This window comes from Neodiprion pinetum, chromosome 7 (assembly GCF_021155775.2).
Source record: "Neodiprion pinetum isolate iyNeoPine1 chromosome 7, iyNeoPine1.2, whole genome shotgun sequence".
Classification (NCBI taxonomy): domain Eukaryota; kingdom Metazoa; phylum Arthropoda; class Insecta; order Hymenoptera; family Diprionidae; genus Neodiprion; species Neodiprion pinetum.
In genome coordinates, this window is record NC_060238.1 from 1,963,661 (window position 1) to 1,988,855 (window position 25,195).

Consider the following 25,195-nt stretch of genomic DNA (forward strand, 5'->3'; position numbering starts at 1 on the left):
ACAAGCGAGTAGTGGCGATAATCAAAAATCGCATGCCATGAGTACCCGAGGGTGCAATTTAATTTTGTTACAGTCACGTTCGTACGTCAAGTAAAAATCATTCTTCGTCAATTATCGAGGTCAGAACCGGCGCAGTCCGCACTGAAAAATTAGTCCGAGGTATAAAAGTCGCGCGTAATCGATCCTCGGGTCCATCTTCTAGCTGAAAAAATTCACTATCCAGCCAAGCTGCGCGAGTGTAGAGATCAACGAGACTCGAAACACTTCGTTGGCATGATATTGTTGAACAAGTACCGTAACTAACAAACCAAAAGAAGAAAAAAAAAGCTCCAGAGTTCGACATGAAACGCGTACGGTGTGACATTGGTTTGATATGTTCATCGTAATTTCTCTGTCTTTCGTTTCGTTTCGATTTTGGTAGGATGTATTGGAACGATATGCATGAAGTGATATAGAGAGAGAATATCTTCTCCCCATCCATCTATAATCTATATCCCTGCCTCCCTGCCTGTCCCTGAAAAATTGGAAACCCTACCCCGTATCGAAGTTTGTGCCCCAGAGAGCCGCTAGCGAGGAAGAAGATCAGTCTGAATCGCGTCAAGTTGCATCCCTTATTTACAGTCTAGTACATATGTACACAGCGTATGTACCTAGCGGTCTGCACGGTTACCGTCGTACGTAACATAACATAACGTAACATGACTGACATAACCAACTCTCCTCCTCTCCGAACGTCGCACTACCACTCCGATGAGAGACTGTTTCGAAACTGTTCGCAGGGTTCATCCCTGTCCCTGACGAGCCCTGCTTTCCTGCGCCACGCCACCTCCCCCATCGTCAACCCCTGTGCCCTCGCACCCCGTTTCCACCTGACCCGCGGTGTGCAGCGAGGGAGGTGGAGGAGAGATGAGGAGGAATCGACCGACGAAAGGGGGGGGGGGGGGGGAGGGAGAGGAGTATAATGTAAGTGACGTACACCCCGTACACCCCCTACATCCCTCTTTTTTCATCAGCATCGTTTTGCAGTGCATCGGAATCTCCTAGAAGGTACGTTCAATGATTCCGAAAAATCGTTATCCCATCATTTGCAGCATACCGGTATACTATCATCTTCAATTCGGAGGAGAAGTTACGCCCGGGCGAGAAGTTACGCAGAGTAATGGATTGCATTTCTTACATTTCACATCTGGCAGCGTACGGGGTAGAGTTTTGTTATTCGTTTCTTATATATGCGACAATTCTCGTTGCTGGATGTTTTCGTAAGGCTGATATTTTTACTTCGTTTTCCGCGACGTGAATCACCGCTGCATCGGACACGTTTATTCATTTATACACATGAGCTTGGGTATATCCTACAAGCGGCTATGCACGCAATATTCTAAGCTTCGCGATATATATACATATATATATACATATATATATGTATATATTTTTACATAAAAATACTTCATCTCTTTTCTTCGTGTGGGCAAACGCCTTGAAGCATTTCACAGAATCGTTCATGCACGCGGTTGCCTTTTCATACCGACATGTATAACGCGTGTATGTACAATGTAAGCGGTTAAGTCGCGTTGTTGATTTCACTGACCACAAATCGCTAAGGAATATATTCATGATGCATCGACAATAATACAACCAAGTTACGACCGTCGCGGACATGTGGTACGATCCTTTTTCGAACGTCTTAATCTCGATTGACGTGAAGTTGATTTACACCAGCCGATCAACTCGTGTCAAAACTCATAAATTTTATTCTTATTTAGTGAACAATATAAAGCATTAATCATTCCGCGAAGTTGTAACTACACGCTGCACCATCGCATGTTATTATTGTAAAAGCGGTATGTTTACTCTACGATAATCGACAAACGTAAACGTCTTGGGCGCTTATGAAAAAACCTCGACATTCATAAAGCATCGCTTTGAAATCTTCATCCATTTTCAGTCTTTACCCATATTTGACAATTAACCTGCAGGTAAAATCGATGCGAGGATTATTCAAGGTCACCGATCATTTTTCTCGTCCGAAATCCCTGTCGTCATTCTCGTACGTTATAAGTCCATGATGTTCAGTGAAAAAATCCGTAACAAGTCCGACGATATTTCCAGGACATTTTCGGCTTATCGAAGGACATTAAATATAGAATAATTCCAGGACAAATGAAAAATTCAAGGACAGTTTCAAGGACTTTTGAACAAGAAGTCAAATTCAAGAAAATTTTCAGGTTTTTCAAGGGCATTAAAAATAGAACGTTTCCAGGACACGAGAAAAATTCAAGGGCAGTTTCAAGTACTTTTCAAGGACAAGTCAAATTCAAGGACGTTTCCAGGACCACCGGACGCGATGTATACCGACTCACTACTCTCGTGTATGAATATTCTGACCACATCAGGTCCTGCAACCACCTCTGCAGAAACAAAACCACCACCAAGTTGTCCTGCGAGCACTGCTACATCCGGCACCAGGTAATGTGAAATAGAAACATCATCCTTTACCCCGTCATATGGTGTTCGGTACACGTTGCCTGTGACATTGGGTCTTTGGCATCTTACTCTTACTTGGGCTATTCCAAGTAGTTCAAAAATTCTGAAAAAAATTATGGATGTTCTTTGAGGCGTCTAGTCGAAGATCCAATAGTTAGATAACTCGATAGTTCATTTGGTACAAAAACCGCGCGCCTTCTTGTATCCAAAATGTTGACATAACGAGAAATTATCACGCGAGTACCAAAGATCACATCCACGTGAGACATGGTAAAGGTTAAATTTGCTACGATGATTCTCTGGTCTTTGGGATTCCATCGCAGATTCGACGACACGGGTTTGCCCCGGGATCCATCCAGGAACGGGATGTTCTGGGGACCGGCTTACCGTGCATACGCGAAAACGCAGGCGCAGAAGCCCACCACCACCTTGGTGTCGACGATGCAGTCTATGACGATGGTGGTGGTGGAGCGGCAAGTCTTCCGAACTGCGCAGCGGCCGCCGCCGCCGCTATCGACCGCATCGTCGCCCGGCTCTATAAATACTATGGGCACCGAGCTGGTCCTCCGCCTCCGCCCCCGCCTCCGCCCCTCGAGGCCACTCTCAGCCCGACAGCCCCTCGGCGAGGCGTGTACGGATGGTCTTGGGGGGGTTTGTGTGCGCTCGTGACACTGACACGGCGAAGCTCCGCCGCCCCCGGGACGTGCGCGAAACGAGGGGCGGGAACCTTGACCTTCAAAAGAAGAGTTGGCGCCGTCCGGCGCTGCCGCCTGTGCAGCAGCTACACCACCCTTCCTTCACGCCAACCACCCCAGACTGGGTTATACGCGTGCTGCATTATTCCGTGTTATCCTTCCGTCTCGAACTTCACGTCGCGACTACGTCTCGTCCACGACCATTTCTCTCTCTCTTTCTCTCTTATTCTTTGGTCGAATGGAAGGTTCGAACAAGTACTGGATGAGGAAGGATTGAGGTAAACATATGGTGACGCTTTCTTGGCGATATTTTCCACGGTGTTCGGTGGTCCAGGAAATGTCCTTGAATTTTCCTTACCCTCAAAAAGGCAACCTGACTTGAAAATATTCCATTTTTAATGTCCTTGAGTTTGTTACGGATTTTCTACCGTACCCCACGTTTTCAGCAATCGCAATTACGCTGCGTTACGTCACCTCTAACCTAAAATCTTTGGAACTCACTGGTACTGTCAGAATATTACGACGAATTTGAAAATGTTCAAAATCACTTGAAATGGTAATAAAGGAAGTTTGAGTTTTTCTAGTTTCACTTTTCCTATCGTATGGGAAATTCTGTCAGATTCGCCAAGTGGCGCTGCGATCTGTGCCGCAATGTTAAACGTTTAATTTTTCACACCCGAGGAAAAATTCAGATAAAGCTGAAAGTGTGAAAAGCTCGATGATACAACGTATGCCAGAAAAACAGAGTGTTGTTGCTGTGACATCATGATTTATACAGTTTCGTTCGTGTCTGTTCTCCTCCTTCAATTTCAATAACAAAACTCGGTTAGTACGAAAAAATCGGTGATGGAAAATTGCTCCATAATATGACGAATGTGAGAAATCTGTTGTTTTCCAACATTCGTGGAGATAATAATCTTCGCCTCTTCTATATTTACAATATATAATATGCAGAATCTGTTTTGCCAAATAATTATTTAATTTTACAATCAACTCGGGGTGCAGTTTCTTCGCGGCATGAAACGGCGCCGTGAACGGATCTCATTCCAAGGTCGCGTCTTGGCATTAGTTTCACGCCGGCGTGTAAATAAGGGGTTGGTTTTCAGGGACGCAGTTTCCGTCAGGCAACTGGCAACAACGCTGATGCAGTACGAGATACGTTACATGTACAATACGCAGTCGCAATCGTAGTCCACGTCACTCGTGCGAATCGCGCTCTGCGTAGTTTCCAATATACAGAGAAGTAGGTAGGTATAAGGTACATGGTGCCTCTATATATGGAGTATATATGTGTCCAGCCCCTAGCTGAGAGACGCGGTAGGCGTCCAAGCCCGACCTAACCCAACCTAGATATTAACAAATTCCCGAATTTTGTTAACATTGATAATTTCCATGATGTAATGACGTCTTAGCAACAGCGAGCCGGTATTTCTTTTCCCCCGTCTATAAATAAGGATTTAAGCGGATCACGGGATTTTAATCGCGTTTTAAATTCGACAACACGAATAAAAAAAAAAAGAAAGAAATAAAAAAAATATATCCGATTTCATAAATCCTATAAATTCTAATTTTAAATCTAAGCCTTAATCTCTGGCTCTAATTTCTATGTATGCCGCTCTGTGTATATAATCTAGAAAATTTCATTAGGGGGGATTACCACTTCTGCTGGATGTTGGATAACGTGTAATAATATAATATCCGGTTCCATCGCGCTGATATACGCATGCGCTTGACGCGTAGCTGTGTATAAATTTTAGTCTGTAATGAGAGAATTCAAAGCTGCGAGAAATCACAAGTTCACTTAGAGAAGATAAAAAAAAAAAAAAAAACAACTGTTTCGAATATTGGACGTAATACTATTATCACCCTAATTTTTAAAACAATTTTCATAAGACCCAAAAATATGCGTACAATATTACATAATTTGCACGTATAATTTTATATCGTGAAATGTGTCATCGTAATATCAACAATATACATGTATATCTGCACGAGACGTAATCTTATCTTATTACATTATCCCATGTCTCGTGAGAAGATACGCGACGTCAACAACAACACAAAATCGTCGTAGCGACGCGCGTTGCATGTTATAATATTTCAATGAAACCTCGATACGAGTTGTATGAAAAATTATTTTCTAATTCATTCGAAAACCTATTGCGTGGAAGGAAAATGGAAACGATTAATAATCGATGAATCGAAGAAAACGTCAGGAATCTGTGTTTTATATGTGTGGATGAGCCGGCGTAACATGTCAAAAAACGGCAAATTTTGCGATCATGTATTATTTAGAAAGAAATAATGCTTGGAAAAAGAAAGAAGTTAAATCGTTGGGTCGGATTTCAGAAGAGAGACACCGCATTGAAGATCACGGCGATGATTATGATGACGTCCGCGTCGGTGTGTAATTCAATCCGACATGTTACTTATGATCTTAATCGCGAGACGTGTTTAATTCGTAGGTTTTAGGTGTATTATGTTAGGTATGTTAGGTTATCCTACGCGCACATATTACCAGGTTGTGTTTATGTAATACGGTTTGAATAACAAGCCGAAGAAGAATCGACGAAACGAAGTATCAAGTATTCCCAAATCTTTTTCTTGCTCGCAAGAAAATCGAAATACATGGATCGTAAAGATACATTAATATATTCAACTTTTCATCCGCATGTTATTATGAACTTGATTGTAAGTGTTTTCCGTATTTGTGAGCGATATGTAATTCGGGGTGACCACAGATTTTTGGCAAATAAATGTCCGCGACATTTCCAAGTTTCCCAAGATCCAAGACCCGGTTTTTTTCCCAGACGTTTTCCCAGTTCTAATAAGTTACCAATACCTAAATCGTTCAGATTATTAACTCTATATTCGGTTCGAATTCAATTCGGATTGAAGAAAAAAGTCAGTTTAAGCCAATTTGTTTTATCGACGAAAAAAAAGTAAACTTGTTACCTCAAAAAATCACTTCTAATTCCCATGATATCAAAACTGATGTTTACAGTTTTTTCCATTCACCAAATTAAAAATCCCCTGACAATTTCACCCTTTCCATGGTCCCTGTTAAATTGGCCCATACATTTCGAGGTTTTCCAGATTTTCCACCCCGTATTTTGTATATTCGACACCGATTGCTAGAGTAGATTAAATAAGATCAAGCCAGATTCATTTTCAATGGAATTCGATTTGTTCGTTATTTCCTTCTTTTCGTCGTCTTGCCCTGTTCTTCTCTACTTCCAGATTAAACTTATCGTCAATCTGCGGTACGTATACACCCACATTCGAGATGTTTGAAATTTGTTCAACGTCAAGTTAAAAAAAAATTATTCTCAGACGTGACCCGATTCAAACATCGTAATTCAGGAATGTAATTTTTCTAGCTCTAAAAATCGTAAGTTTTCTTTTTCTTTGCACAACTGTATCTTCGCTTAAAAATCATCCAGCCAAAATTTGCCTTCCTCCGCATATTGAAAAGAAAATGAAAAAAAAATTTTCAAAAATAGTCGGTCAAACATACCTCGGCTTATCGGGTATCATCCTCGAGACGTCTTCGGATGTCAAAAAGTCTTCCAACAACAAGGATAACACCGTCATCGATGTAATTCACACGATCGCACAAAGTATAGCCTTGCGTATTTTTTCAAAACTCACGTTAACGTTATACAACAAATACATATACCTACTATAGGTATGACACAATATAATCGTATAACAATAAACTACGCAAACTCGCGCACAAGCAAGAAAGATGATGAATAATAAAAAAAAAAAAAAATCCCGTTTGGCAAAGACTTTCGTCGTCGATAAAACGTCACATCGTAAGTACGATCCGCGAATAAAAAAAAAAAAAATCAAGTACAATCAACAAAGTTGCAGCATATCGATTTCCCGCATAATTCACAGTCCGAGTAGGTGTGTTTCACGATGATGCCTGTCGTCGTCGTCGTCGGTACCTCTGGACAATCTTCTCTCTTTCTTTCTTTTTCTCACTCTATTCTCTTCGCAGTCTTTTACGAACTATGGGAACGGGTCTTCCCCACCGGTGTTGCGATTCATCGCCCTACCACCACCACGATCTTGATCATCGTCGTGATCGTCATAGTCGATGATCAAAACGGTAAAGTGTTGGTGCACGATGCGGTTCGCGAGAGATAATACTGTCAGGTACATACATACATATATTTATGTGTGTGTGTGTGTTTGTAGTGGGAGGCGAGGCGAGGTTCGGTTATGCCACAAAACGGCAACGCGTAACTCGTGTATGTATATTATATACATGTAATAAACGACGGTGGTAAGATATTGCGCAGTTTAGAAAAAAACCCTCTCGCCTCCCCACACCGCCGACCATTTTCGCTCCACCGACGGGTTTTCGTCACAGAACGCGTCATCGACGAATCTCCCTCTCCCTCTCCCTCTCCCTCTCACCCTCTCTCTCTCTCTGGGTATATATACACACTAGCGCATGCATACGCCTGTGTACCAGGAACGCCGCAGGGTCGATCCGCAATTTACGAACCGCGAATCGCGATTCGCCGTTCCTCCCTCCCCACCCCCCCCCCCCCCCCGCGCCGCCATTAAAACCGTCACCAAAACCTCCTCCTCCTCCCCCTCCTCCTCCTCCACCTCGTCTTCCTCCTACCATCGAGTCACCGTTTCTCGCGATCTTCGTCCCTCTTTTTTAGCGACATTTTAACGACGACGACGACGACGACGAAGCGGTTTATCCGTGTGCGTTTTTCTTTCTTTCTTTCTTCCTTTTTTTTTTAATATTCTACCGAAACGCGTGTGCCGTGTTCGTGCCCACGTGTGTATAACGACGTAGAGCTAAAAGAAGAGGTGCAGAGAGAAAGAGAGAGAGAGAAAGAGGGAGACGAAAGATCACCACCGAACATTATATTATAAACTAACTGCTCCGTGTAAACTTAGTGTGGATTTTAATAGTGTTTGTATAATATATTGTATAGTTGACCAAGAAAATATGGATATTAATAACACAACGTCGCGATTGTTTCGAGATCAATTGAATTGTATAAGATATATATATATATATATATATATACATGGACAGCGTGCGGTATTTATACATGTAAATATATGATATAAGTACGTGTGTACGTTGTACGTACAATAATTAAATAGGACAGAAAATAAATAGTCATAAATGGATTGATCAAATTTTTTAAGCATATCCTCCGTTAATATATAATATGTATAGGTAATGCACGCACGTTAGAGGAAGTAAAAAAAAATACACCCTAATAAAAGTTTGACAATTTATGTGCGACACTTTTCAGTCCTTGAAAGTTCGAATTTCATACCGTTGTTAATTTGACAAGGCACGTGTACAGGAAAGAAGATGACAAAAAAAAAAAAAATAAAATAAGATGTAAAGAAAGATCGAACCTTCGCGGAAATGCTAAATTTATCACCGTCAGAAACGTGAGAGAGGCGAATTTTTTCGGACGTGTTTGAAATTTCACCAGAATTATCCAGATTATTGACAATCGGATGGGTGCAAGTCGTATTTAGGATTTTTTTTTTTTTTATTTGTTTCAAACACGTCTTTTTGCAATACGGATTACATTTAACAATTTTTTGTTGCAAAACTGCCCGCAGATTTTGGAAAATCGGTTTCAGAGAACATCATCAGAACGCAATATTGTGGAATTTACGGTGAAAAGACGTCTGGAAGGCGTCTGAAAAAGATTTTTAAAAAAAGTCGTATACAACGCATCCAACGAAACTTTGTTGCTAAGGATAAAACGTTACTACGTAACTCCTCGTTGTCAATTCGTCACTAAGACGTATAGAAGACGTCTTGAAAAATAATTTTAAAAAAAAAAACGGTCTGTAATGCATCTATCGCAACTTTGTTCCCAAGGATAAAACGCGTTACCGCAGAACACCTCTTGTCGTTAGTCAATTCGTCACAAAGACGTCTCGAATTGGTCTTTCAAATTATTCCGAACCAAAAGAGGGGAAGAAAAAAAAAAAAGAACAACAACAATTAAAAAGTAGAAAAAGAAAAAAAAAATATAAATAATTCGGGCATTACGCAACAATATACACATATAATCGAAAGGCACATCTGGCTCCGAGTATAAGCCTTGCCTCAAGTATCAAATCGGCCGAGTAGAAGTCTTCGTCGCCTTGTTGCCTTGGCACTGACAGTGGAAACTCGCGGAACGACGACGGGCGCCTAGCAACACCGAGCGCTCCACGCTAAAGTTAAAACTATGTATGCAGGTTGCCGGATAGTTGCTGTTTATCTATTTATCTACCTATACCGCGCACCGCAAGGTGCCTACGATGGTTAGACGACTAGTTTGCACACGTGGTGGACCAGGAGACGTCGTTGTGTTGCAAATAAAATAATGGAAACAAAAAAAAAAAAAACTGATTCTAAATTTTCGTACACCGAGGCGATTATTGTTTCATCCGCGCTCGCGTCGTCAGAAATTTGGTGCCCAGAAAATTGGAACTTGAAATTGGGTTGCCTATTCGTGATGAAATCATTTTTTTTTTTTTTTTTTTTTAAATAAACACACGCACACATACGTATGTATTCAAGTATCGTGAGAATACATGTCGGAAGGAGAGGATTACAAGAACGAAACTAACGAGAAATCTCGTACGAACATAAAACATTCGTACTACATACGTGTCGTTCAAAATTAATTCATTTAAACATCACAGATAAAAATAACAATGATAATTAAATAAACCGCAGAGAACCAGACACGGACACTTGTTTAAAATTGAAGGGAAAAAAAAAAAAAAAATGGAGGAGACGAACAAAAATTTGTTATGCATCGGATTAAAGAGTGAATCGCACTCGAGGTATGTGAAAGAGAGAGTAAAAGAGAGCGAGAGAGAGACAGAGAGAGAGAGCGAGAATCGAGCCCTCGAAAGGGGTGTCCCTCTCTCTTCCTATCTTTCCGACGTCCGTCATTCTCGCGCTCGTAGTCGCAGAATATTGTTTGTTGTTTTTTTTTCTTTCCCCCAATTTTATCATTGTTTCATCTCGTCAACTACCGTTACTATTTGATTTTTATTTTTCGTTTTTGTCTTTATTGAAAAATATTACAATACGCGAGACGTGCGGTAAAAGTTTCGTAGATCTAGTCGCTTTGCTAACAGAGGGTTTAACATACACACGTTGTAACCGGGCCGAAACCAACGCGAAACTAGAGAGGTGGTCACACATGCAGAAAGAGTTTTACGCGAATCGACGACGACTACCGAGGCGGAGGCCGCGACTCACTCTCGATATATTTCCCCCTCCCCTTCATCCCCCCTTCCCTCTATCTCTCTCTCACTTTTCTTTTTTTTTTTTTCATTTTCCTCTCTCTTTATCTCGCTCTCCATACTCCATGCTCCTGGCCGCTGATTGTCTCTAACGTACGTATGATATTATACACTTTAACTTTGGAAGACACCGGACTGACTCTATGTAATAACGCGTATTACGATGCCGAGCTTACAACAATGCCGTTAAGTTTCTTTAAAAACGATCTTTAAAACCACCGATGTTCACGCTTGCTAAAAACTATCACGCGACAAATGATGTAAAACAGCGCAGGAAATTATTTGCGGTACTCGAGCTTAGGATTGAAACGATATCTTTTTTTTTTTTTCTTGTCTTATCGTTAAGACGAATCTCAATAATCTGTCAAGCGACTCGAATTTTACCTTTCAACTTTGAACAGTACGAATAGCCGGAGTGAGAAAATTTTAAGAGGCTGAATAGTCAGTAACGTTAAAAGTAACGAAACATGGGCGGGAAAAAAAAAAATCTAATTATTTTACGATTTTAGAATGACTTTCGAGAAGTTTTTTTTCTTTACAAAAGACTCGATCGTATGTTTTGTTTGTTAATGTTTGATAAATTTTATACATGTAAATTTGAAGATAAGAATGTTTGCAAAGTAACGATATTTCCTAAACATTCCTCATCGACATCAAAAAATTATTGTTTCTTTTGTTTTTCTTCTTCTTTCTTTCTGTTCTTTTCCTTATTCTCGACGAATCACAATTGTAACGGCAATTCAAGCTTGAAATCGACGTGACATTTCATCGACTAGCGAGAGAGACAGAAAAGGATAGAGACATGCAGATAGACGATATTGTGAACCCCGCATCTGCATTATGCTATATGTATAGGGTGCATTCCACGTCAGATCGATCCAACCCTCTCACAATTAGTTTAAACTTTGTGAAGATGTTCTGAGAAAAAAAAAAAATGCATAGCTTCCAAATCGAATCCCGTCTCGTGATGAAATTTACACAAGTTTTTTTCAACACCAAGAGAGAAATGTGGTCTGAAATTTTTATCGATAGAAAAAAAAAAAGCTTGAACCGTTTTTGAAAATTCTGAGAAAAATAATATTTTTTTTTTGCAGCTTTCAAGTAATTTCAACGGCCTCGATAAACTTTTGCATATTTTGGCGTCGTGTGTTACTAAAAATTGCAATTTATTTTGCAAGCAGCTTTTTTTTTTTCCAACATTATCAATGGTTTTCGAGTTATACCTAAAAATTGAATTTCGGACATTCGAATGCTAACCTCTAAACGTCGCGTCGGATAAGAATCCAAGTAGAAAATCATTCCACAATTTTTCTCGACAAGTAAAGAAAACTTTTCACAATTCTTTTTCCTCAACTAATTCCGAGAGTGTCTGACTTTTCGTCGGTTCGATCTGACGCGGAATGCCCCATAGGTAGGCAGAGGTATACGTGCAAACCGCGATATGTTACAAATGTGAACGCAACGCAAATGCGTGTGTATAATTTCTTGCATATACGTACACGCTGCGTCGTAATGCGAATATCTCGCTACGCCGTCTCAAGGCTTTTATCTACCAGCAAGAAATCCGCGTGTAAAGTCGCGTAAACACACGCAGACCATACGGCAGGCTATGCGGTAAAGTCCGATGTGAGTCCCTCACTATCGACCAGCGTACCTGACTACGAGCCTACGTCTGCATTCGCACGTGTAAATGTGTGCGATTTCGTTTGGTGGCCAACCTTGTTCTCTAGTATCCTTTTAAATATCCGCTATGTGGAAGCAAGCTAGATACGCGGACGAGATTATAATGAGGAGGTTGGTTCGTTGGTTTTGTTGGTTCAAAATCGATACCATATTCGTTCATTTCATTTATATATATATATATATATACACGAACCAATCATCCGATATTTGCGTATTTTTAGAATATATTCGAAAAACTATGTATAACAATGCGATTTTACAACCAAAATCAAAAAAAAAAATAAAAAATTTGAGACACAAAATATGCGTGAAGAAAATTTCAATCATTTACCAATAGAGATTGAAAATAAACAAACTTTTGAATAAAAAAACAAATTCTGATTTTTCATTTTGTACATTGTAATTTTTCTATTTTCTTTTTTGCTCGTTTCTCTTTTTATATAGCATTTTCACTTTCTTTCCTTGAATCAATCTCTCGCACAGTTTATCTTATCCTACTACAGCGAGGTGTACTGAATGTACATTGTAATTTTTTAGTATGTGTGTATTTTAGTATCTTGTATCAACGATACGTAACAACTGCTATATCGTAAATGTGCCTGATTACGAATAAATAGAAATACGAATAGAAAAAAATTATTTCCAAGAGCTTATCGATGAATAGATTATTGATTTCGAATCACTTTAAAGGAGTAAAAATAATTTTAAAAAACACAGTAAGTACGTTTGTTCGATGTTGCTTAACGATGGCTTATTTTTACTTATTTATTTATTTATTTATTTATTTTTTTTTGAGTTATTCTTTACACATTTACTGAAATTGATATTTTTAGAAAAGAAATATTCTTTTTTCCTTTATTTTTTTTTAATTCGAAATAGTCTGGTCAGTGCTACTACATTATTCGTTGAGCGAAATCGTGAACAATTGAACATTCAACGATATTTACTACGATTCGGTGAATACAGAATGGTGTAGTGGTATTGTGGGGAATACAGTATTCTGAATAAGATTCTAGATAAAATGAGTCACATCGCAGAGATACCGATAAATAGAGAGAGAGAGAGAAAGAAACTCAACGAATATATATATACTCGTATATATATATATATATATTTATTTTACCACTTCAACGCAATTTCGAATAAGAATTATTATTCTTGCATTTTTTTTCTCTCTTTAGAGAAAACATCATTATCGTGATTAACGAAGACGGAAAATTTGATAAATTTATATAAATCCTGTGAGAGTACCTCGTAGAAAACGAAAGATAAGATACTGATTACAGAGTCAACGAGCTCTTTTGAAGTTCGGATTTCAATTTTCTGCGTTTTTTATTTCTACCCTCGCCAGCCCTCATTTTCCCCGTTTCCCTTTTTCATAAATCTATTAAGAGTATAAAAAAAAAAAGAGAGCGAAAGTAATTCATTAATATCAGGTAAAATTGTCTGAAGTTTTTCAGAACGACTTTAAACGACGCGACTGCGAGCTTTTTTTTCGCCAGCCAAAAATTAATCGAGACTGAAGTTAGCAACGTTATTGTAATGATTGGGGTTTCGGTAAAATCGTATTTTTGAAATTTCAGGAATGTCAGTAATAAGACAAAACAAATTGATATTATTTTCATAACCTGGCAAATTCAAAGTCACTAACAAAATTATAAAATAGTAATTATTTCCTCTCTGGTGTTTCGCTACGCTACGTTTGTAACGTTAACTAACTTCAGTTTCATAAAATCAATGCGATTAAAAGAAATATTAAGAAACGAATAATTGTATTGAAAACCGTCCTATCGAAGAAATCCGATGTTCAACGACAAGAATACAACAATATTTCAACATTGCAATTATAATTTTTCTCTCTTTCATACATATTATTCAAGAATTATTTATACATGGCGATTGTTTTTACATCGTATAGCGTTTTCCAACGAATTTTTATTCACCATCTTAAATTCCTTATTCAAAAGCAAGCGAAATAAATGTGAAAATCCAGGTAAATGTAAAAATCAAGGGTTGCAGTTCTTATACAACAACAAAAATCTAAAATTTTCACTGAGAAGTCAGTGCCTGTTTATTTTTGACTAAAAATTGTCAAATCTCGGTTGTATTTCCGATACGTGAATAATTTTCCAATTTACAAATTGTACCCTACAATATCTGTTCTCAGTTTGTACACGTATGTCGACGATTGAAAATTAAACACGTATAGTTTTGTAAAATCACCGAGATAATTTTATAACGTACTCGAGGGTGGTGAGCGGCATATTTTTTCGTTACTCGTGATATATTTGACAAAATCGCACGCGAATTCAAGAATATCGTCAAAAACACACCCTTGCGAAAGAGTATCCCACACATTTCCATCGTTATTATCCCGATCGCATAGCAGCGAAATTTCCGCGGCTTTACATCCAGGGTTGCAAGCTCCTCGCGGAAAGCTCGCGGCGCATGCAGCGGCATCCCGGCGTTCAGCGTCGAGCAGCCCCGGCGGACGCCCCCCAGAGATGACATCTCCCGCGACCTTGAGGCGGAGCCCTGACCTTGACCGTGACGCAGTCGCAGCCGATGCTGCGACTGCGTCTGCTGCTGCTGCTGCTGATGATGATGATGCTGTTGATGCTGCTGCTGCATCGACCGGCTGGTCGCAGCGTCGAGGGGTAATCTCTACACCCCCACCACCACCACCACCACCTCCACCACCCCTCACCCATTTCCCGAGACGTCTTTTACCTATGTAGGTATGTATGTACGTACATAGGCACGTATGCACGTAGTTGTGCAGAGAGGCGTGCGCTCTTCTCATTCTTCGTATTGTTATATGTACATCCATTGTTCCAGGTTAGTGTACGTGTGTAACGCCTGTACTCCGCGACGTGGATTTGCTCGGACTTAGCCGACGTTAACGTATTATTTTAAAGTCAGCGTGCGAGTAAAATGAATAATGATTGAAAAAACTTTGGGGTCTCGGAGTTTTTTTTTTTTTTTTATAGAACTAAGGTTTGCGTCGATTTTTGAATCGTTAAATTTTGCCGCACAATTTTCGTTCAAGACGTAACTCTGCGTAACGTAATTTTGCGCAGAGTTAATAACGTTCCAAAGTTCGATGAGATTTTTGGATAGCCCCGTGTAAGTAATTTGGAAATTTTCATAATCGACTTTCGATTATTTTTCTTCAAAATCGGTTTTTGGTTTTCTACTCCCCACGAATGACGAAATATGTTGATAAATGAATATTTTCAACTGATGTTGAAGAATTTTTTTAATGAAACTGTAGATTGTTAAAAATAATTTACGAAAATTTTTGTTTCACAAGCACAGTTTCCAAAAAATAAAAACACGAAATAATCGATTAACCGATTAATTTTTACCGATCGAATCGAGTCGTGTTCGATTATTTTTAGTTCAGTGGTCATCACTGGACTTTGCTGATTAAAAAAAAAAAAAAAAAAAAAAAAAAAAAAAAAAAAAAAAAAAAAAAAAAAAAAAAAAACACCCGTCATAAAGTGACAAAAATCATTAATTATCTCGCAATCGCGACGGTATAAAATTGAAATCGAGGATCGTAGTTGGATCGATTTTTCCGCTAAAAAAATTTCCGAAATTTCCTCTTCAGTTAGGATTATTCGAGCATCGAGTTTTTGTTTGATTTAATTTTTTTTCCATTAACGTTAATCTTTGAGTCTGCATTTTCATCCTCACCCGGTATGAGGAGGCAAATGCAGCGTTGCGCCGTGGATATACGTGCCGGATAACCTTCACCGTTGTTCCGTCGTACTCCTTCCTCTCCCACCCCAACCTTTTTCTTTTCTCGTCATTTTTTCCCCTAGATCCCCGTATCCTCATCCCTCTTTCTAGCCGTTATACCTATACTGTGTAGGTGTATTTTACGTACACTTGTACGTCTATTTACACTGCAGAATTCACGCTCAGCCGTTTTTTCAGGATAAATTTATGCTGTTGTTACAATCCTCAGCTGATATTTTCATTTACCCTCGTACCATTCCATTTTAAGAAAAATTAACGCCATCAGTTTTTCATTTTTATTTATTTATTCATTCTGTTTTTTATTAGCATATCGTACGATCGTGATTTCAAAGACGTATGTATATCAAAAATTTTGTCGATACATCTTTATCGACATTCAAAATCTTAGCGAGAGACAGACATTCACTTTTCGGTTGGTCATGAACATCGGAACTTCTTGCCAAATGGTTATATTTGGATTACACGTGTTGTTGATATAAACAAAAACAAAAAACAAATACATGTCCACCAAGGTGGTCCTTATTTAGTGTGTTGAATTTTTGCCGCTCCAACTCCCAAATCAACTTCAAATAATTCAAAAATAATTGCTTAATTTTTTCATATTTTCACCTCAACTCTAAAAATTCTTATGAAAGTAATATGCGAGAAACTTGATTTCTCAGTATGTATTTTATTGTAAAAGTAATAATGTTAAAAAAAAGATCTGTAACTGTAAGGTTTTAGTGGGCATTAGTGATACTATCTGGATAAAATTTTTTTTCCAGATAGTATCACTAATATCCACTAAGACCTTACATTTACAGATTTTCTTTACAACATTATTACTTTTACAATAAAATATATACTAATAAATACAGTTTTTCCGATGTTATTTTTATAAGAAACTTGGATCACAATGCGGACTATCTTAGAGTTGAGGTAAAAATCTGAAAAAAATTAGACAATCGTTTTTGAATTGTTTGACGTTGATTGGAAGGGGGGAGGGGGGGATAAATTGGTGAACACCCTGAACAAGGATCAGCCTAACATGTACGCAGAAAAATGTTCACTAAGCGATAACGACGATGCAATGATTTATCAATTCATTGTCAAACCGACGTCTCATGGATTTTTATAATTCAAAACGATGAAAAAAAAAGCCAATAGAAAATCCGGATTCCGGACACGAACGAATCATCGATTTTCGCGGGCGTAGCCGCTGCGTCAAAACCACATGTTCGTATTTCCCGCTGCCACCGTTTCGAGATCGACTGATTCATTTACGCTGTGCCGCAACCGGAACACCGAATCGGAACTGACAGTTTCGAGGACGGTGCTCGGGATGTCATTCGAGATTGATAAAAGAGGTTCGTAAACAGTAATATTTTGTCGAATTTGCGTCATCGAGCTGTGCAGAGTTTCAGAACGAAGCAGCAGATGCGTTTCCGGCGTGCAGAGCCGTTCTGTCAGCCATGTGTGCAGAGCCGGTAACCCTGCGTCCGTTTCAATGGAGATTATCGTAGTAACGGGAGCGATTTGTACGGAAAAAAATGGGTGCAGAAGTTGAACGACGATTTGTTTAACGCAAAAACTCACCTCTGTCGAACTTCTTGCCCTCTGGATCGATGTCCTTCACGTTGAATATATCCTCAAAAAGTACACCCGCCATATTGACACTCACGTACGAACTGAACTTGTCACTTTGTCGGAAGACAAGACCGTCGCGCTTCCTCGCGGGGCTTTTTTGAATTGAAGCCCCCTCTGACGTCAAGTAGAGTTTTGAGAACTGATTCCAGACGTTACTGGGTCATGACCCTCATGACTTACGGACTCGCAATTGGTAATGCAGAATATCCATGCCGTAGCGAAGTGAAACTGTGTGGTAGAAACAAAATAAAAACAATGTTATTAGAGATTATGACGTAATCAAATTTCACTGATCGAGAATATTTACTTCATGCAATGCCAAATAAAAATATCCAGAAATTCGTTATCTTCGTCGCGAGGAATGCATTTTTTCGTATTATTGTTCCATAAGAAAAACCTCTTTTCGAATGCATTCCGTTAATGATGGCCATAACGTGCGCACGATCTTCGTATCGTGCATCATTGGTGTTATCTACTGTCGGTAAGTAGAGTAAATATAGATCATTGATCACCGTCATCGCCATGCGTTTACAGTCTAGTCGCGTCGAAACTTACTTCCAAAAGCTTGAGAGGGTGTTACTCAGCCGGGCACTGATCTCATCTCTGGCGATGTGCGCGATCGTCGTACAAACTCGTACGCCGTAGTCTATAAAAGACTACAGGCAAGGAGGATGCAAAAATGCGAAATGTAAATAGAGGCGATAAGAATGAGGGAATTACGGGTGTTACGTGACAACGGCGCCGTTGATTGAATAATCTTGGAGCGAGTCGTCGAGTCGAGCGCGGTTTTAGATCCTGGATCATCATGGCGACACTGCCGCCGCGTAAAAATCCAACGCCGACGAAAATATCAAAGGAGGACTTGACGCCGCTCGAGATTTTACTGCAGCTCGGTTTTCCGAGGCACAGAGCGTGAGTACGAAACCCCGAGATAAATTCTCGCTTCGAGTTTCAACCCGACGTCGAGATCCCGACGCGTCTCGATCCCGAGTCGTAAACAAACAGCTGTCAAATTTCGACCTTGAAAACCCGCCGTTTTGCAGCCCGAATTTACCCACGTGGTTTTTATCTTCCTGGTTTTCGCCTCCTTTTCACCCTAAGATTTTTACTTCGCACTTAACATGTTCGACTCTGATACTTTGATACAATTATTCACATCCTTCCTCATCCTTATTTTCATGCCCTAATCATTTTTCAGAGAGAAGGCACTAGCTGCGACCGGATATCGGGGCCTGCAACTTGCCTCCGACTGGCTTCTCGCTCACGTCCGCGATCCAACGCTAGACCGCGATGAACCCAGGGAGTATGTATTGTATGCCTGTCCCACTGGACCACTTGCCGAAAAGCTTCTCACCTTCTGGACGGAGAGCAGAGAGCTCGGATGGAATGGGGCCCACAATTGCATGCCGCACATCACTCTTGTCTCATTTTTCAAAGTACGATATTTCACCGAGGTTTAAGTACACTTTGTTTCTAAGGTATTCAATGGCCAAGAATTTTGCCCCGAGCTGTTTTCATATTGTCAATTTTATTGTACTCCAAGTTTTCATCTTTACAATCTCTTTTCACTCTCTCCTGACATATATATTTGTGCTTTCCATTTAATAATCATTTAAAGCCATTCGATTATCCAAACACAAACAAATCACCATTTTTACCATTTGTAACAAACATACCGACTCTCATCTTTCTACATCCACTTTCAGTCTAATCACAGTCTGCTTCACATCACTAATCTCATCTCTCTTTTCACCACTGGATCTCTTTCTCATCCTCCCATTTCCTGATCTAATGTTTTCCTTTGCTCGGTCATTTGTTTCATCCATATCGCTCTGCTCTTATCCTCATCCGGTAGATTTTTCATATTTATGCCATCTATTCTTGTTCGACATGCCAAAAGCGCACGCTTCAAAGTCTCTGTCTCACTTTTGCATATTTTGCATCTCCTCTCATATTCATCTTCCCAGCATCCATTCGAATTCATTTCACTTCCCAATCTGTATCTTTAAATAATACTTACGCTCATCGTCAAGAGTATTTCATCACGAATTTCAGGCTATCAACATACCTCACTAATCGGAATTTCAAATTCCAGGCGCCAGACGAGGCGGCGGGGAAGCTTGCAAGACTTTTGGAGGACGTAGTTAGCCTGAAGGACAGTCCAGACCAAATTGGTCTAGAAACTTACATATCTCCTAATTTCATGGGTCTCTTTATAGAGGAGGAGTACGCTAGCTGGTTGAAAACAATCGCAGTCAAGTTTGTAAACAAATTATCGAGCCTCTCGATATCCGCCGAACCACCGAAAAAGTCCCTACATATAACACTAGCCTACCAATTTTCCGAGAGCCTTTTTCAGCCGCTGAGAAATATGGCAGAACGGCTGGGCTCTGCGACCCAGGCGAATTGGGAATTGAGGCTCTATTCGAGGGATTCGAGGGTGGGCGACGCTCATGTTCACAAAGTCACGCATGCTCACGTACCTAGAGAACATGACGAGCTCGAGCTCAGGCCCGGAGACTATATATACCTCTCGGAGAGAGCCTGCAGCGAATCTATTGACGGATGGGTCGAGGGAACTTCCTGGCTCACAGGTATCACTGGTTACCTGCCTCTTAATCACACCAAACGCACCGCCGAATCTGACGCGTGGACGCTTCACTCGACGGTTCAGATAATTGAGAACAGGGTTGAAAGTATAGAGGAAGAAATACCCAGGACGAGAAAACCGCCGGTATTATCGTCTAATGAATCGTTGGACATGCCTGACGGAGTACCGACCGATCACGAGCCGGTGAGTCGAACAGGTTTTACCGATTTCATTTATATACGTCTTTTATGAATCTTCTATAGGCAATAATTTTGGGAATTATAATTTCAGATGGCAGCTTCCGAGGCGCCGCAAATGACGTCAAGACAGATATTCATCTGCCGCCACGGCGAGCGAGTAGATTTTACGTTCGGAGCGTGGATACCGTACTGCTTCGAGGCGGACGGTTGTTACGTTCGACGTGATTTGAACATGCCGAAGGACATACCAGCGCGAAATATTCAGGAGTTTCACAACGACTGTCCGCTCACGACGCTGGGGGAAATTCAGGCGAATTTGGTAGGGCAGGCGATGAGATCGTCGAACGTGACGATTGACGTTGCTTTCGCCTCGCCCTCACTGCGCTGCGTTCAAACGCTGTCGCAGATTCTTCAAGGGCACGGTTCGGACGTGCGAATTAAAGTCGAGCCGGGTCTGATAGAGTGGCTAGCTTGGTACCCAAACGGTCTGCCGGTCTGGATGACGCCCGAGGCGCTCATTAAGGCAGGTTTTGACATAGATGTAAATTACGAGGCCGTTGTGAAGACGGAGAGTCTTCCGCAGCGCGAAAACGCAGCACAGTATTACGAGAGGAGCTTTAAACTGATTGAAAAAATAATTGAACAAACCAAGGGCAATGTCCTGATCGTTGCTCACGCCGCTTCTCTTGCCGCTTGCACCAGGCAGCTCACCGGCGGTAGAGTACCGCCTGCCGCGGAAGTGACCAGACTCGTTCAACGTGTTCCTTATCTCGCCTGTCTAACAGCTCAACAAGGGCCGGACGGATGGCAATTGCATCCACCTCCGTTCCCTCCGCTGACGCACACCAGCAATAGTAGATTCGACTGGAAAATATTAACGTAAATATGAATTATTTATTATTCCTTTTCGCGACGGATGAAGGAAAACCTTTTTAACTTGATAATGTTCACACTCCTCACGTATTGATCTAATACTAGAGAATATCGCAAAGACTGCTACGATACGATGAATCGGTTAGATCTGATCGTTACTTGCAAGAAATTATACACCGTTGCAGTTTGCATTAGAACTACGATTACTTGTATTGTGAAATTGTATTTTCGTCCCTCCTTCCCTTCCAATTCCTGAATAGTTTTCTTGAACAACTCGTTAAATCTTATTGAAAAAAGTATTAGTTATTTAGAACTTATGTATTTATTAATCGTTACTGTACTAGCTACAGTCGGAGATATGTTTCTTCGTGAATTTTACTATTATATAAGTATAAATGTATGTATACATATTTGTTGTTATTACGGGTATCGCGGGCTTATATTTACTGGGTTAATTGTTGTTGGTTGTTATAGAAAGTTATTATGAATCTGGTGTAAGCGATCTAAATTTTAATATTCGTGACATTCCTGAATTTCTCAGTGTCTTAAATCAATTCATACGCGACATCTGAAATTCATTTCTCGTTTGTTGACAACAGTTTACCGTTGTTGTTAAACTTGATGAATTATCCATGAAAAGGTTTCACCATCAATTATGATGGAGATAAAAAACAATTTCGAATCAGAATCTATGCGTCTTTTGATCGTAAAATTAGGGACTACTAACTTTTACCTTACCTTAGACACCCCATAATCATTACTAAATTTTAATGTACTAGGTGTGATAATTCAATTCTATATATTTACTGCTAAGTTGACCAAAGAGAATGATACATAGTACATTATAATTTCTGTATGAAAATATTTTATCTAAAATATACAAACATGCAAAAAAAACAAACATGAAAATCAAGACGTCGGGGGAAACCCACATGTCGAACTTCCAACACACCGATATTAACCAACGATTCAACATTGTATAAATTTATTAATCTTCAGTCTGTACAATTGGTAATATTGAAATATTTTTTATTTTTTTATTTTTATTTTAGTTTCATATTAATTCCCCTCTTTGAAGTAAAAATATTATCCTTGATAAAAAAACGTAGAAACTCCTCTATTCGGTAGTTGCGATTTTTTTCACTAAGAACTGGCAGTTTGTATTTTATATAATTCTTGTAAACAACAATCTCTAGCTGTTTCATATTTTTCTTTGTCCATTTTCTTTATGCTAAAATTGGGTTAAATGTGTCCACCCTCCTTCAGCTTGGCGACCAAAGCATCTACGTCAGGTAGAATCGATCCTGCCTGTCTAACAGGTGGATCTTCGACAGAAATAATATCAATTCTTGGCGCGGTGTCAACGCCCAGATCCTTGGGGCTGACTTTCTTTATCGGTTTCTTCTTTGCCTTCATTATATTTGGTAAAGTAGCATAACGCGGCTCGTTGAGACGCAAATCAGCGCTCAAAACCGCTGGTGTTTTGACTTTGATCACCTCCAGACCACCGTCTACTTCGCGCGTTATCGTTAACTCGCCAGATCCGTGTTCAACCTAAGAAAAGAAGAAAATTCAATCTGACAAAAGGATTGAAAATGATTTACGACACAAGTAAAACGTTATCTTCTCTGTCTGCGTTGTGCAATTCACTGGTTACATAACATCTCGCGACTTTCAGAATAATTGCCTGGCGGTGTATGGAACAAATTAACAGGGTAAAACTGGCAAATACTTTGCTGCAAAATGTTCCAGCTGGCCAGTCGAGAACGGCTGCAGTCATCTGAGCAGTCTGATTGGCGTCGTCGTCGATAGCCTGCTTGCCCACGATCACGATGTCTGCCTTCTCGTCCTGAGCGAGTTTGGCAAGTATTTTAGAGACGTGAATGGGCTGCAGGGTATCGTACTCCGCACCAGCGACCTCAACGTGTATTCCCCGATCTGCACCCATCGCCAAGGCGGTTCTTATAGTTTCTTGAGCTTGTGGAGGGCCACAGGAAACCGCTATGATCTCCGAGGCAAGCTTCTTCTCTTTCATTCTCACAGCCTCCTCTATCGCAATCTCATCGAAGGGGTTCATCGCGTGCTTGACGCCATCGGTTACGACGCCAGATTTGTCCGGCTTCACGCGAATCTGCGGGGATCAGTCCGAAGGTTGCGAGTTAAATCATACAAGGGACGAAGCGCTGGTGGATTGGTTTTACAGTTCAATAAATTAGAAAAAAAGAGTTAACATCTGCGATAAGTATTGCAAATACAAGGCAGAGTTCGATTAGCCAGATGGACTTTGATCCCATAGTAATGTGGAATTAAGGTACATTATTCATTTGACAACTACGTGTTGCAGTTTTGCCAGGTTTTTACAGGCAGTTAATTAGTGGCTGAGGAGAGTTATTTCCACTTACCTTGACCGCGTAATCGATCACTCGCTTAACGCCGACCAGAACTCGAGCCATTTTTGATAAACACGTCCACGGCTTTCGCTGATTTAATCAAAGATATTCACACCGCTCGGTTAGTTGTAAGGGTCTGATACTCTGATCCAGACCAAACAGCGCTTTGAGCAGCTGTGGCTCGAGTAAGAGGGGGAAATAGGGAATTGGTTACATCACGACAACGAGAGTAAAATATTCGTCATATGTGGAGTAAGAGGAGTAATAAGGGATTCGATTCGATGCGATCGGAATGCACAGCGATGCAACAATAAATTCGATTAATTAGGACATCGTCAGTCGTGAATATTTACCTTGGCGAACTCCAACCGCTCTGAAGAACTAACGAATCGTCGATTCCACGCTTGATGCCAGCCGTGTGATCTGTTTACGATTTGAATCACCGATGATGCGTAGAGTACGGATGATGATGATTTTTAGAGACAGGTTTTTTTCTCTTTGAAGCTTCTTCCTTTCGAAATGTATCACGTGATAACGCATTCGAATTCAGACTCGTCTGTGTTTATTGATTTTTCTCTCAATTTGTGAGATATTAATGTTTACGCATATTTAATGATGCCGAATTATTTCGTCCGATCAACTCTACACCGCGCGGAGTCAGAACACAGGGAAAAAATCATTATTAGAGGCGTTTTTACCGGCCATAAAACACTTTTCGTTCGATCAATTATTGTTTGGAAAACGTTTCTTCCTCACATTGATGTTCTTTTTTTTTCACGAGCGTTATTTACCTTGCAGATATATTCACAGCGGTGACAGAACGTTCCGGAACACACGACGAGCGTTGACAAGTTCACTCGGATAGCAAATCTGTTGTCGTAATGGAGAAGAAATATTACGCAGTGGATTAAAATATCTGTATTTATGAAGCGGATCGACACGATTGATCATTATTTTCTATTATTCTGTCGTTGCTTACGACACAGAACAAACTGAAGGCGTCCCGGTGTTTAAACGCTACGAGAATGAGGCTGAACTTAGTCACGTTAACGTAGAAGAAACGTTGAAACAAAACTTGTTATTTTGCAGCTTCGGAAAACGACTGAAGGAGTTGAATTTACAAAATGTGAGTACTTACGTTTTACTGAATTTCAGGTAACTCTAAGCTAGCAAAATAGCGAGGTTTTTCTCGATAATACATCGTTACAATAACGCTACAAACTTCTACCTGATTTGCGAAACGTCTCGTGATCCACGCGACGCGACGAGCAGTTGTGTTCGAGACGCCGAGCCACAGGTTGTCGTTTGTAGTTGTGTAATGTGGGTGAGATTTTGAAAATATAAACTGTTGCAGCGGTGAAAAGTTGTGAAGTTTGCAGCAAGTGAAAATCGCCTAGCAACAACGGAGCAAATTTGTGCATTTCCTGCCTAGCAACAGTGGAAGAACCAGCATCATTGCATCTCAGCAGCAACATAGTAAGTACGACAAATATGAAATGTGTTAATAAGATATATACCGCGAGTAAAAAAGACACCGCGTGACAAAGATTTATTATTACGTCGTTCACTTATCGTCCG

At 40.2% G+C, this 25,195-nt stretch overlaps 3 protein-coding genes and 2 long non-coding RNA genes across 12 annotated transcripts in view; 2 read left to right on the forward strand and 3 right to left on the reverse strand.

The window, feature by feature from the left end:
* Rpb8 (DNA-directed RNA polymerases I, II, and III subunit Rpb8) overlaps positions 1-7,461 on the reverse strand; it is a 36,346-nt gene extending 28,885 nt beyond the window's left edge. The window contains exon 1 of one of the 4 annotated variants that reach the window (XM_069137570.1): positions 6,697-7,461. Coding sequence is in view for 1 of the 4 variants with exons in the window: in XM_046634224.1 (XP_046490180.1) it covers positions 708-786 (79 nt within the window). In the remaining 3 variants the exon portion in view is untranslated. Of the gene's footprint in view, positions 1-535; positions 802-6,696 lie in introns of those variants that run through there. The other 3 variants (XM_046634224.1, XM_069137571.1, XM_069137572.1) reach the window with 3 other exon arrangements.
* Positions 784-22,776, forward strand: Epp (Ecdysteroid phosphate phosphatase). Of its 3 annotated transcripts, XM_046634204.2 has the most exons (5): positions 784-1,047; positions 2,261-2,466; positions 18,763-19,000; positions 19,660-20,358; positions 20,446-22,776. In XM_046634204.2, exons 2-5 carry the CDS (start codon positions 2,345-2,347, stop codon positions 21,235-21,237), a joined length of 1,851 nt encoding a protein of 616 aa, XP_046490160.1. In that variant the 5' UTR covers positions 784-1,047; positions 2,261-2,344; the 3' UTR covers positions 21,238-22,776. The 3 variants fall into 3 exon arrangements, with proteins under 3 accessions (XP_046490160.1, XP_046490162.1, XP_046490161.1); XM_046634206.2 differs by lacking the exons at positions 784-1,047; positions 2,261-2,466 and adding an exon at positions 17,751-18,045; XM_046634205.2 differs by lacking the exons at positions 784-1,047; positions 2,261-2,466 and adding an exon at positions 18,077-18,476.
* LOC138191213 (uncharacterized) lies at positions 17,721-24,908 on the reverse strand. Its single transcript, XR_011177557.1, has 3 exons — positions 23,971-24,908; positions 21,003-21,218; positions 17,721-17,792 (listed from the first exon to the last, which is right to left on the reverse strand). It is a non-coding gene; the product is annotated as an uncharacterized lncRNA (long non-coding RNA).
* Etfb (Electron transfer flavoprotein beta subunit) lies at positions 22,010-23,799 on the reverse strand. The gene is made up of 3 exons (XM_046634223.2): positions 23,630-23,799; positions 22,960-23,358; positions 22,010-22,781 (listed from the first exon to the last, which is right to left on the reverse strand). Exons 1-3 carry the CDS (start codon positions 23,678-23,680, stop codon positions 22,470-22,472), a joined length of 762 nt encoding a protein of 253 aa, XP_046490179.1. The 5' UTR covers positions 23,681-23,799; the 3' UTR covers positions 22,010-22,469.
* Positions 24,446-25,195, forward strand: part of LOC124222840 (uncharacterized) — a 126,234-nt gene continuing 125,484 nt past the window's right edge. For all 3 annotated transcript variants that reach the window (XR_006884124.2, XR_006884122.2, XR_006884123.2), the window contains exons 1-2: positions 24,446-24,743; positions 24,972-25,093. This is a non-coding gene — a long non-coding RNA (uncharacterized lncRNA). The remainder of the gene's footprint in view (positions 24,744-24,971; positions 25,094-25,195) is intronic.

What these genes read in the sequence shown, in the direction of transcription:
- Epp (XM_046634204.2), top strand. Translation starts at nt 2,345, where the DNA reads ATGTATACCGACTCACTACTCTCGTGTATGAATATTCTGACCACATCA. An exon ending in ACTGCTACATCCGGCACCAG is followed by an intron (nt 2,467 to 18,762) that starts GTAATGTGAAAT and finishes ATCATTTTTCAG; the next exon opens with AGAGAAGGCACTAGCTGCGA. An exon ending in CTCTTGTCTCATTTTTCAAA is followed by an intron (nt 19,001 to 19,659) that starts GTACGATATTTC and finishes TTCAAATTCCAG; the next exon opens with GCGCCAGACGAGGCGGCGGG.
- Etfb (XM_046634223.2), bottom strand. Translation starts at nt 23,680, where the DNA reads ATGGCTCGAGTTCTGGTCGGCGTTAAGCGAGTGATCGATTACGCGGTC. An exon ending in TGATCGATTACGCGGTCAAG is followed by an intron (nt 23,359 to 23,629) that starts GTAAGTGGAAAT and finishes TGATCCCCGCAG; the next exon opens with ATTCGCGTGAAGCCGGACAA. An exon ending in CTGGAACATTTTGCAGCAAA is followed by an intron (nt 22,782 to 22,959) that starts GTATTTGCCAGT and finishes TTCTTTTCTTAG; the next exon opens with GTTGAACACGGATCTGGCGA.